The 12,939-nt window shown below is 47.9% G+C and overlaps 1 protein-coding gene across 2 annotated transcripts in view; it reads right to left on the reverse strand.

Moving 5' to 3' along the window:
* Positions 1–454: 454 nt before the first annotated feature.
* Positions 455–12,939, reverse strand: part of SSR1 (signal sequence receptor subunit 1) — a 42,745-nt gene continuing 30,260 nt past the window's right edge. For both annotated transcript variants that reach the window (XR_009211386.1, XM_032141084.2), the window contains exon 9: positions 455–1,316. Coding sequence is in view for 1 of the 2 variants with exons in the window: in XM_032141084.2 (XP_031996975.1) it covers positions 1,292–1,316 (25 nt within the window). In the remaining variant the exon portion in view is untranslated. The remainder of the gene's footprint in view (positions 1,317–12,939) is intronic.

Below are 12,939 nucleotides of genomic sequence, written 5' to 3' on the forward strand. Positions count from 1 at the left end.
TGGGTCGGCTCCCTGAGATTCTGCTGGAGTAGGTATGTGGGTGCGTTCCGGGTGGTTCTGATGCGTGTGGCTCACAGGCTGAGTATGCGATGCCTCTCTCTGCCTGTGACTGTGTGTGCACATGTGTGTGCCTCTATCAGGTGGCAAGTGAGCACTGCGTCTCCGCCCTCTCCTGTCTTCGCCTCAGATGCAGTGCGCCTCTGCTCCTGTTGCCTCCCAGGTCCCGTGTCCTTCTTACTTTCACCTTTTTCCAAAATCCCCACTCCCATTCTCAGAGGCTCAGGTCAAAGATCTCCTCCTCCCGAAGCCTGTCACCCTCCTCCCCACTCCCACCCACCACCCCCAGCATGTTCTTGCTGCAAGTCCATAATATTAGTTACGGGCCTGGCTAGTGTGAAGACAGGCAGCGGCTGTCTTATTCAGCTGTGACTCCCCAGAGCCTGGCACTCAGCAAGAGATTCATACTTATTTGTAGGCCTTTCAATTCAATTTATTTCAGTCTAATTTGATTCAGGGCAATTCAACTCCATTCACGTCAGCACAAGGAAAGGGCGCCCTGGAGCCCACCATGGGCACCAACACAAAGACAGTGGCCTCAGGCAGCCTGGCTGGAAGGAGCCCACTGGTCTCGCATGTGTGCTCGTGTTTGCAGGCATAACTCGTGCGCACGTGTGGCACTGCTCGGCCTGGGCACCAAGCGCTTCCCGTACCTCAGGCCCCTCCAGACGTGGCCCCTCCACCGCCCCTCCTGAGGACTCTCATCTTTGAAAATGTCCTAAGATGGAACTGGAAGCTCTAAGGTATGCGTTGCAACCATCACATGGCAGGGGCTGGTGGGCTTCACGCAGAGCCCCCTGTCTTCTGGCCTCATTCACCATCAGTGTAGCGGGTGGGGGCAGCTGATGCAAGGGCCCTACTGCATGGGTCGCATGGTTCAGCCAGTCCTCGCTGGCGGGACCTGCATCCCCATCCTACCAGCTGGCAGAGTAGGACTGGTTTCCTGGGACATCTCCACCCAGAAACAGCACACGACAGCTGTTATTCATCAGCCACAAAGCCCTAGTGACACAGCCATGCCCAGCGGTGACTTCCCAGAGCCATCCGGTGGAGGACCCAGTTGAACGGGCGGCTGCTGTCCTAAGTTTCACAAATTGCAAAACGATGCAGAAAAGATGGCCGGATCTCCAGGAACGGCTGTTCTGAGGGATGTCCTGAAGCAGCCACAGTGGAAGCGCTGGCCTTGCACCTGGAGACCGCGAGGCGCCCGAGCTGCAGGAGCGGCCCGATGTCATCAGTGCGTCTCCCTCCTCCTGCGTCTGAAAGAGCAAAGAGAGACAGTGATCTCCTGAGAGGCTTCCGGACGCCCCGCCAGGCACTTCCCTACCGGTGCGTGAAGTGTGTGGCTGGACAGAGGCAGCAGGGCGGGAGGCCCAAGACTCTCGGCTGCTCTCTCCAGGCCACGATCAAAGACCCAGAGACTCTCCCCTCACACCCACCCACCCTCCCATGAAGAAACACATGGAAAAATCTAGGATGGGGTTCCAAGTTTCTAAAACTGGTCCATTCTGTGATTCCCCAAAGGAAGGATAAATATCATGCTTTCTTCTTGGGATTTGATCAGACTTTCATGCTTTCAGTGAGAATCTGGCATAAAAAGAAACCCCAACATTTAGCCATGCTTCAGGAGTAAAGCAGTGAAAACCACACACAAAGACCCATCTGGAGAGATTTGGAGGTTTCTGCTTTGTAACTCAATCAGCTCCCAAATCTCACTCATTCTTTCATTCACTCAACAAATCTTTATTAAGTGCCTACTATGTGCCAGGCCCATAGGAGCTGGGGCACCATCGTGAGCAAGATGAGGTCCGCTGAGCCTTGCAGTCGAGCAGGGGAAGAGACACACACCAAGATGGCTTGGTCAGCGCAGGTGAGGCGCTGTACCCAGGACTCAGGTGGGGGAACAGCCACCTACCCTAACTGCGGGTGCCTGGAGGGGTCTACGCAAGCTTTCTTAGAAGAGGGGTCATGAATACGGAGGTTGTAAAAAATAAATAAGACCCCACCGTTCCCAAGTCATCAGTATCCACATCACCAGTAACGGGGCCAACCCAGCAGCACCACGTGGTCCTTGAGATGCTGAGCTGGGAAGGCCAGAGCATTGCTGCAGGGCTATTCTTGCCAAAAAGGCAGAATCTGAATGTAATCCAGAGGAAGGATCACACACTCTCACTGGGGTACTCTCTGCAAAACAACTAGCCTGTGCTCTTTAAAAATGCCGTGGTCGCTGAAAGAGAGGCTGTTCCAGAACAAAGGAGACCAAGACATGACAACTAAACATACTGCGTGATCCCAAACCAGGAAAAAAAAATAGCCATCAAGAGGATTGCTGAGACAATTAGTGAAATCTGAACACAGCCTGTAGTTTAGAAACCATTACATAAATGTTAAATGTCCTGACTTTTATAACTGTAGTTTAGTTATGTAAGAGAATGTTTGGGCTGGGTGCGGTGGTCATGCCTGTAAACCCAGCATTTTGGGAGGCCAAGGCTGGTGGATCACCTGAGGTTGGGAGTTCGAGACCAGCCTGACCAACATGGAGAAATCCCATCTCTACTAAAAATATAAAATTAGCTGGGCGTGATGGCGCATGCCTGTAATCCCAGCTACAGGAGGCTGAGGCAGGAGAATTGCTTGAACCTGGGAGGTGGAGGTTGTGGTGAGCAGAGATCACGCCATTGCACTCCAGCCTGGACAACAGGAGCAAAACTCTGTCTCAAAAAAAAAAAAAAAAAAAAAGGAATGTTTGTTCTTCGGAGGTAAACACTGGTGTATCTGGGGGAAAGGGGAAATGGTATACCTGCAATTTACTCCCAGAGAGCTCAGAAAAATATACATATGGTGGGTGTGTGCATTTGTATGTGGTGAAATGCTAACCACCATCTGGGTGAAGGTGAAGGGTATAGGGAATTTCTTTATACTATTTTGTAACTTTTGTGTAAGTTTGAAGGGGGCAGAGTCTGGGAGAGAGGGCAGCCTGTGCAGGCAGGAGGTGGCACCAGTGTGGTGTGCACAGGGAATGAGCTGCTGGGCTGGAGTACAAATTCACAGGAGGACCAGTGAGACAGAAGCGCCAAAGGGCAGGCAGAGGCTAATGGTGGAGAGCTTTGTCCTGATGGCTGTGCGGAACCTTTAGAAGGTTTCCAGCAGGAGAGAGCAGCAGGGTCAGAATGCCATTTGACAATGACCACAGAAGCAGCTCAGGTGGTGGGCTGGAAGGGGACCAGACTGGCAGCTGGGAGAGTGGGGCAGGGCTCTCTCAGCACTGCAGGCAAAGGCTGGCACCACACCCACACGGGGCAGCACACGGGAACCAAGAGCTTGCCGCACATTCCCAAGGCCCAGAGCAGGGCAGGGCCACAGAAGAGCTGGATATAAAAGACTGTTAAGAGGCAGGAGGATGGAGGGGGTCTGCAAAAAGGGAGTTTCTTCTGGAAGCGATGGCACCAACCGAGACAGGAAATACTGCAGGAAAAAGTGGTTTAGGGGGCTGGGTGCAGTGGCTCATGCCTGTAATCCCAACACTTTCGGAGTCTGTGGCGGGTGGATCATCTGAGGTCGGGAATTCGAGACCAGCCTGACCAACATGGAGAAACCCTGTCTTTACTAAAAACACAAAAAATTAGCCAGGCATAGTGGTGCATGCCTGTAATCCCAGCTACTTGGGAGGCTGAGGCGGGAGAATCGCTTGAACCTGGGAGGTGGAGGTTTTGGTGAGCCAAGATCACACCACTGCACTCCAGCCTGGGCAACAAGAGCAAAACTCCATCTCCAAAAAAAAAGAAAGTGGTTTAAGGAAGGAAAATGATCAATCCCCATATGGAGTTCCGGGTGCCTCTGGGATATGGGTGTTTGGCTGGATGGGTCTGCCGCTCGCTGGAGACAGTGGGGGCACTCCTGGGGCCAGCCTACCTACGTCCATATCCTGGCTGCATTTCTCACTAGCTGGGCGGCCTTACCGTTCTATACCTCAGTCCGCTCAGCTCTAAAATGGTGATATCATAACCTGTCTCAAATAGAGAACGATATGAGTGAACACAAGTCAAATGCTTTGAGGAGTCTCAGGTCAGAGCTAAGTGCTCAGTGAGGGGCAGCAGCCCCCACCCATTTCAGGTGGCCTTGCAGCTATCAAACAAAGGGTGAGAAGTGTCAGGAAGGGGGCACGGAACACCGCCCTGGGCAGCAGGAGCCTCATCAGGGACAGGCTCCCCCGTCCTCGGTGGCTTGTGCCGTCCTGCCACGTGGCTGCTTAAGGACGTCGTGGCTGTAAGCCACAGCTTGCCCTGGATAACAGTGTGCAGCATGGTTGTGGGAGAACCAGCAGCACTTGTTAAAATGCAGACTCCTGGGCCCCAGCCCAGTGTCAGAGCCTCTCTGGGGATGGCGTCCTGAACCTTGCACTTCAAGGAAGCCCCGCCCTTTACCCCCAGTCTCAGGGGCAGTTCGCAAGTGCCTCAGAGCAGGAAGGAATTGCTGAAGTAATGTGTTTTGGACGGAGAGAGCTAATGGCAATCATTTCCATCTTTTATCTCAGGTCATCACTTGGACCCTTTAATTTACATAATTCAGTAGAATCTGTAAGGTTTCAAGGAGTCAGACAATTATCATCTTAATAAAGCCAGTGTTTCCTTGAAAACAAAATTGCTCTATGGAAATATATGTGTGTATATATATATATATATAATTTATTATTATTTTTTTAAAGACAGAATCTCGCTCTGTCACGCAGGCCGGAGTGCAGTGGCTCAGTCTTGGCTCACTGCAACCTCTGCCTCCTGGGTTCAAGCAATTCTCCTTCTTCAGCCTCCCGAGTAGCTGAGATTACAGGCGTGTGCCACCATGCCCAGCTAATTTTTGTATTTTTAGTAGAGAGGGGGTTTCACCATGTTGGCCAGGCTAGTCTCAAATTCCTGACCTTGTCATCTGCCTGCCTCGGCCTCCCAAAGTGCTGTGATTACAGGCATGAGCCACTGTGGCCAGCCCAGGAATACATTTTTTAAAAGACCCGTGTAGGTTGCAGGATGTTTTACCTTGGCCTGGATAACATGATTTTTGACAAAGAAAGAAGTGATAGCTCTCTTCAAACTATAATATAAAGGGCTGTTGTAAGGGACAGAAGGCAGATTTTTTTTTTTTTTTTCTAAGAAGATCTGCAGAGCAGAACTAGGACATCGACAGGGAAGTTGATTTGGGTTCAAGGAGGAACTATATTTGAGCTGTCCAAAGACAGGCCACCTGGCCAGGGAGAGGTGTTCATACAGGTGGCTAGAGAAGAGGGCCCTGCATTGGGTAAAGAGCTGGACTAGATGACTCTTAAGATTCTTTCCAACTCGAACATTAAGTAGAAGATGAGAGGCCTCTACCAGAAGTTCACAGGGAGGAATAAGTTGCTGATAGTGGCTTTCAGTTGGCTGACAAATAAATATGGCTTATGTAATGAGGAAATAAATATTCTTAGTGGTGAACATTTGAAGGCTACTCTGTGCCAGGCATTGGGATCAGCTTTTTCTTAACATGTAGAATCTTTAAAAAGTCAAAACCCTTGACATACAGCAAGGACTTTATAAATATTCCTAGGATAACTAATAACTGTAGTTACTATTATCCCCATTTTACAGATGAAGAGACAGGCTGAGACAAGTGACTTGCCCAAGGTAATCTAGCCACTGAGTGGCTAAGTTTTGATTCAAACAAGGGCTAATTTCAACAGCTATTTTTTTAATACATAAAAAACTAATTTTAAATTTTTTTGTAGAGATGAGGTCTTACTATATTGCCCAGGCTGGTCTCGAACTCCTTGCCTCAAGTGATCCTCCTGCCTCGGCCTCCCAAAGTGCCGGGATTACAGGCTAGGATTACTGTTGGAGCTACCATGCCTGGCCTCCAATAGCTATTAACCATCATACTATACTACTGACTGTCCAACAACTGAAAATATTTGATTTGTTCATCTGAAGTCATCCTGTGTGTATACGTGTATGGACATGACAGAGGCAAAGTCGACGGGTGGCCAGCTTTGTCTGTCCTCAAAGACCGCTCCTTTTGAGAGGCAAGCTGAATCTAGACAGCACATGTTGGGCATGGTCAGGCAGCTCTACAGATGATCCGCAGGGTTGTCTCACAGCATGCATCTTTCTACCAACACAAACCATTCAAATTACTTTAAAAATCCGAGATTATTTCATTGATGTCTTAGCAAAAGCAGCATTTTTCGTTTTCATTTTAATTCTGGGGTAGGGGTGGAGCACAGGCTGTTAGGTTGGTTGGAGTAGGGGGTTTGCTTTAGCAGAGAATGGTTCGTAACAATCTTGTCTTCTTCCCAGGCTTCTCCAGCTTTCTGGCAATACCAAGCGGCAGACCCGGGAATGGGTTGTTCATTCACTGCTGTACCGCCCATGAGCGGCAGAGGGCAGCAAAACACACTCATCGGACGGGCATCAAGAGAGCCTGGGGATAACCAGGTATGCTTTAGAATGTTTGCACATCATTTAGGGAACTCTTGCAGAGGAGAAATACTACAAATTTAAAATTGTGAAACCAAAAACACACAGACACAAGTAACTATTTATTCTCTTATGAGAAACTTACAAGTGGGTGTGGCGGTTCACACCTGTAATCCCAGCACTTTCGGAGGCCGAGTTGGGAGGATCACCTGAGGCTCTAAGTTCGAGACCAGCCTGGGCAGCACGGCGAGACCCTGTCTCTACTAAAAATTCAAAAAAATTTAGCTGGGCATGGGGGCATGTGCCTGTAATCACAGCTACTTGGGTGGCTGAGGAACAAGAATCCCTCGAACTTGGGAAGCGGGGGTTGCAGTGAGCTAAGATGGTGCCACAGCACTCCACTCCAGCCTGGGCAACAGAGCGAGGATCTGACTCAAAAAACATAGAAGTGGGCTGGGCGCCGTAGCTCATGCCCAGGGTGAGACGGGTGGATCACGAGGTCAGGAAATTGAGACCAGCCTGGCTAAAACGGTGAAACCCCGTCTCTACTAAAAATACAAAAAAATTAGCCGGGCGTGGTGGCACGCGCCTGTAGTCCCAGCTATTCGGGAGGCTGAGGCAGCAGAATGGCATGAACCCGGGAGGCGGAGCTTGCAGTGAGCCGAGATCGCGCCACTGCACTCCAGCCTGGGTGACAGAGTGAGACTCCGTTTCAAAAAAACAAAAAACAAAAAAACAAAAATTAGCCAGGCGTAGTGGTACCTGCCTGCAGTCCCAGCTACTCGGGAGGCTGAGGCAGAAGAATTGCTTGAACCTGGGAGGCGGAGGTTGCAGTGAGCCAAGACTGTGCCACTGCACTCTAGCCTGGGTGACAGAGCAAGACTCCATCTCAAAAAAGAAACATACAAACAAACAAAAAAACCATAGAAGTATACTTTTACAAATTCTTCTTTAAAAACACATATATATATAATTTAAAACAGAGATGGGGGTCTCACTATGTCAACCAGGCTGGTCTCAAAATCTTGGGCTCAAGTCACCCTCCCGCCTTGGCCTCCAAAGTGCTGTGTGAGTCACTGTGCCCAGCCAACTTTGACAAATTCTCCTTTTTTTTTTTTTTGATGGAGTCTCGCTCTGTCACCCAGAGTGGAGTGCAGTGGCGCACTCTCGACTCACTGCAACCTCCACCTCCTGAGTTCAAGCAATTTTCCTGCTTCAGCCTCCCAAGCAGCTGGGACTATAGGCGCCCACCACGCCTGGCTAATTTTTGCATATTTAGTAGAGGCGGGGTTTCACCATGTTGGCCAGGCTGGTTTCAAACTCCTAACCTCAGGTGATCCACCTGCCTTGGCCTCCCAAAGTGCTGGGATTACAAGTATGAGCAACTGTGCCTAGGCTACTTTTATAAATTCTTAAAGACACAGCTAGTCTCCTGACGTGAGGCACTACTCAAAGGGAGCTTGAACAAATAGTTTTCCTTTGGTCTCTTTCCTCACGGTGTTCCTGTGGCAGCTTTGTGTGCCTGTGATATGTTATGGAGTTGTTTCCACTGGGAATTTGGTAACTTTGTCATTATGCGTTTAAGGAGAAAATAGTTAAGACTACAATTCACTCAGTTTAGGAACCAACTTTTTATTTTGAAGCTACAGCTGTGATCTATTGTTTCACTTCCCTTTATGGAACTCACCTAATGGAATTTCACAGAAACCATCTATAGCAACGCCTATGCACTTGCTTGCCAGTTTCCGTTAAGTTTTTGTTTTAGTAAACGCTTCCTGGTTGAGCTGCAATGTACAACCAAGATGCCATTTCAACTTCTCAAGGTGCAGCAGTCTGATCCATAACCCTGCAAGTTCCCAGCCAGAGATGCACGCGTTTGTGAACAGGACACACAAACCTGTGTCCAGCTCTGCCACTTAATGGTTGTGGAATTTCTGGCAAGTTGTTTAACCTGTGTTCAATTTCCTTATTTGCAAAATGGAGATACACCTACTTCACAGTGTGATAAATAATTCACATGAAACACCCACCACGTGTGTCAGGTCCTGTTTTAAGACTTGGTGAGCTGGTGACAGAAAAATTCTTGCTGTCATAAGCTTACATTCACAAGGGGTGACAGGCAATGGAAGGACAAGGTAACCTCTCTCTCTGTGTGTGTGTGTGTGCGCGCGAGCCAGAGAGAACCAGAGAGAGAGAGAGCCAGAGAGAGTCTGTCTCCCTCTGTCACCCAGGCTGAGAGAGACAGAGAGACTTGCTCTGTCGCCCAGGCTGGAGTGCAGTGGCATGATCTCAGCTCGCTGCAACCTCTGCCTCCCGAGTTCAAGCGATGCTCTTGCCTCAGCTTTCCGAGTAGCTGGGATTACAGGTGCGTGCCACACCTGGCTGATTTTTGTATTTTTAGTAGAGACAGGGTTTCACCATGTTGGCCAGGTTGGTCTTGAATTCCTGACCTCAAGTGATCTGCCCACCTCAGCCTCCCAAAGTGCTGGGATTACATGTGTGAGCCTCTGCAGCCGGCCCAAGGTAACTTCTGATAGTGGTGAAGATAATGAGAACAGAGCAGGGTGTGTGGGGCCTTCCATGAGGGGAATTGTCAGGAAGACTAAGAGCAGGGAAGATGCGGGCTGAGACCTGGGCAGAGGGGATTACTGCCAAGGCCTTGATCCTGGACAAGCCTGGCAGGGTAGAAGATGAGGAGGTGGCTGGCCAGGAAGCCTGGAGGGCAGCACAGGAAGGGGCAAGGCAGGGAGGGGGAGATGGTGGAGAGGCCTGCAGGCAGTGGTGGAGCACTTGTGCTCACCTAAGTGTCAGTGGAAGCCAGAGGAGAGTTTCCGGAAGGGAAGAGTCAGGATCTGATAGAGTGGCTTGGACTCTTGTAGGCATAAAGCCTAAGAGGCAAGGGGGTGGGGCAGGAGTGGCTGCACTGAGCACCGGCCTGGCAGCAACTCGGCAGCAGAGAGGAGCTCATGTTTTTACAAATAGCAAAGAGAAAGGCTGAGTCCCTGAAAAGGAGAAATGCTTTCAAGGGTTTTGTATTAAGAATCTATCTTGGAGCCGGGCACGGTGGCTCACGCCTGTAAACCCAGCACTTTGAGAGGGCAAGGTGGGCGGATCACGAGGTCAGGAGATCGAGACCATCCTGGCTAACACGGTGAAACCCCATCTCTACTAAAAATACAATTAGCTGGGCGTGGTGGCGTGCGCCTATAATCCCAGCTACTCGGGAGGCTGAGGCAGAAGAATCGCTTGAACACAGGAGGCAAAGGCTGCCGTAAGACAAGATTGCGCCATTGCATTCCAGCTGGGCAACAGGGTGAGACACCGTTTTTAAAAATATATATCTTGATTTCCTTTCACTATGTAGTGACAATGCATCCAAGTTTTAGTGGCTCAGTTTCTTCTGGGGCCACAAATAAGCTGTCCACAACCACTGGGGTTATTATACTCATTGTAGGAGGCTCAGATAAATTTCACATTTGGATTTATTGCTTCCATTATAAAATATAGGCACATTACAAACATTCTGAAGAAGAAAAAAAAGTCCACCATCCTAACCAAAAACGGCTTTAGCATTTTGGTGTATTTCTTTTCAGACTTTGGATTAATCCAAAGTTTAATACTGAATGTTTCAAGCATTGCAGAGAAGACATAATGCTGGTTCTTACTGCCCTAATATATTTTTCCCTAACTCCCCAAGCTTGCTATGCTCTAGTATTTTTTATTCTTCAAAGCATTTTTTCCTCTCAGCAAAAAAGGCTGAAAACATTATTACCTGGTAACAAAGACTGATTCTCCAGAGTCTGCACAGCCTCTAATTAAAAGTTACTTTTTCTATGAAGAACACGTTTAATTCTACTGCTTAGAATACAATCTTGAACGGAAAGAAATCTTAGGTGCTACTGACTTATTGGGTGGGTATACAGATGAGAAAATTAAATCAAGGATCCATCTCGGCTTCCTTAGAAATGTTTAATAAGCGATCGGAATATGCAGTCTGTGCAGTTATTGGGAATGGAAACTCAGTATGGGAGTGTGGGTGGGGTGGACCTTACTCATATACCTGTGTGTGGGGGAGTGTCTTTATGATCATCATCTGAAAAGCCAACTAGCTGACAGCCTAACAGTGCCTGTAAAACCAATCTTAAATCACCTTTATTCTAAAACATCACTGTTACTTGAAATGTCTAAAAATGTGTGAACTTTTTTTTTTTTTTTTGAGATGGAAGCACGCAGGCTGAAGTGCAGTGGCGTGATCTTAGCTTACTGCAACCTCTGCCTCCCGGGTTCAAGCAGCTCTCCTGCCTCAGCCTCCTGAGTAGCTGGGATTACAGGCACGTACCACCACGCCCAGCTAATTTTTGTATTTTTAGTAGAGACGAGGTTTCACCATGTTGGTCAAGGTAGTTCGAACTCCTGACCTCGTGATCCATCCACCTCAGCCTCCCAAAGTGCTGGGATTACAGGCATGAGCCACCGTGCCCAGCCAGACTTTTAAATAATTTCCAGGAGGACATTCTGATCAAAATTGTGATTTTTTTTCTTTTCTGATTCCTCGTGCATCTTGAGACCAAGCAGGAAAATGCACTGGTACTTTAGAAAACATTTCATGTTGCACACAAATACTTTCATGATCAGCTTTAATTTAAGGGACATGTAAATAAAAAGATGCATTTGACAGGGCAGCAGACTAGTTCAAGCAGGAGGTTAGACCAGTAAGAACAACCAAGAAAGCAAAGTGCTCATTTCCATCTTGGCTTGTTACCACACTTATAAACTGATACCCAAACAACAGAAATGTTTCTCAAAGCTGCACAAGAATTTTAAGGATTCATGACCCCACTTTCATTAAATAGTCCCAGAAGATAGCTAAATGACATTTTCAGATAGAAGCTCACACTGCAGAAGTTTCCTAACAAACAAACCTAAGATACACTCCCAGAAATCACAGTGAGTTTGCAAGCACTAAAGCTCAGATAGCAAACCCAAGGCCTCCTGCAACAAATTAGAAAATATCAACAGAAATATTTTAAACCACAAGTATTTCATCCCAACTAAGTACATTCAGATTTCTTCAATGTTCTCTGAGTTGTTAGATTTCAAAGTGAAGAGAACTGAAATCTCATTTTATTCATAGCACAGCCAAAACTGGAAGTCACTTATTAAATGCCTATGTACAAAACACCATACTTGGGGCTCTATGCGATTTCAGGTTGGATAAACAAGTCATGTTGAACGACAAAAAGTTAGACTGGGGAGATTTACGGAGAGGAGCAAGCACCTGTGATTTGTTGGTTTGGCGTTACAATAAACACTGTAAGTGAAAATGAGTCACAGGCAGTGAGAATGGCGTTAAGGAAACCATTTAGGTCTAAAAATCAGGACTGAAGTGATCCACAGTTAACAGATGGAGCCATGAGAACTGGCACGCTCTGGAAAGGCTGGTGCAGAGAGCGGGATGGTGAGCCTGAGTGAGCTTGGAGTTAGTCAACAGACTCCTCAACAGAAAAGGAGTGAGGAGCAGGGTCAAAGAAATGAATGTGAATTTGGGGAGTGGTGGTCAATGGGTTAAACACACAAGTTGAGGCCGAGGAACTGAGGCTGAAGAAGGTTCTGGCAAGTGGGGAACCATGAGATCCTGACAGAGCAGGCTTTTGTGGGCAGACGCCATATTAGAAGAGCTAAAGGAAAGCCTGAAAACCTGGCAACGAAAAGGAAGCCAAGAACATAGGAGATATTTTGACAAAGGGGAAAAACAACAGAACAAGAAGTGAGGCAGGAGAACCACAGAGATGGAAGCCAGGAGGGTGTCCAAGAAGATGGGCACAAGAGAAAAACAGCCAGAGACGCAAAGTCCTCGCTGTAGAGAGAAGCCCATGGATGCACAGACGGGGTTATCCCTTGAAACCAGGTCCGGGAAGCCATCAGTCAAAAAGCCTGTGTGGTCACAGATGCTTCCTGGTGGTTCCTGAAATGAGTATTGCTAGGCAGGGGGCTTCAGTATAAACCAGATGTGTGCTGTTTGGGTGGACTTCAAGTAAGGAGTCGAGATAAAACACTTAGAGTGATTTTTTGGCCACTGCTGTGTCTACAGGCTCAGCCTGCTCTAGATCTGATTCCCATAGTGGAGGGACAGAGGGCCAGCAGCTTGTAAGGCCAAATGAGAAAAACACATAATCATTATGTTTTAGCCAGAAAAAGGCAACCTGATTATGAACTGGATGACATATCAAATGCAAGGCCTTAAAATGCATTCACTCTAATAAACTGCTCCGTAGAATTCAAGGGAATGAAATCCGGTTCTCATACGTACCAAGGACCAACTGCTTTGAATCTTCCACTATGGATGATGGCAACCAGTCCTTTCAGGAGAGCCATTTTCCAGACAGTCTTGTCTTTACTTTTTTTTTTTAATTGTTAGTAGCTTTCACTTGTTATTTAC

This window comes from Hylobates moloch, unplaced genomic scaffold (assembly GCF_009828535.3).
Source record: "Hylobates moloch isolate HMO894 unplaced genomic scaffold, HMol_V3 SCAFFOLD_20, whole genome shotgun sequence".
Classification (NCBI taxonomy): domain Eukaryota; kingdom Metazoa; phylum Chordata; class Mammalia; order Primates; family Hylobatidae; genus Hylobates; species Hylobates moloch.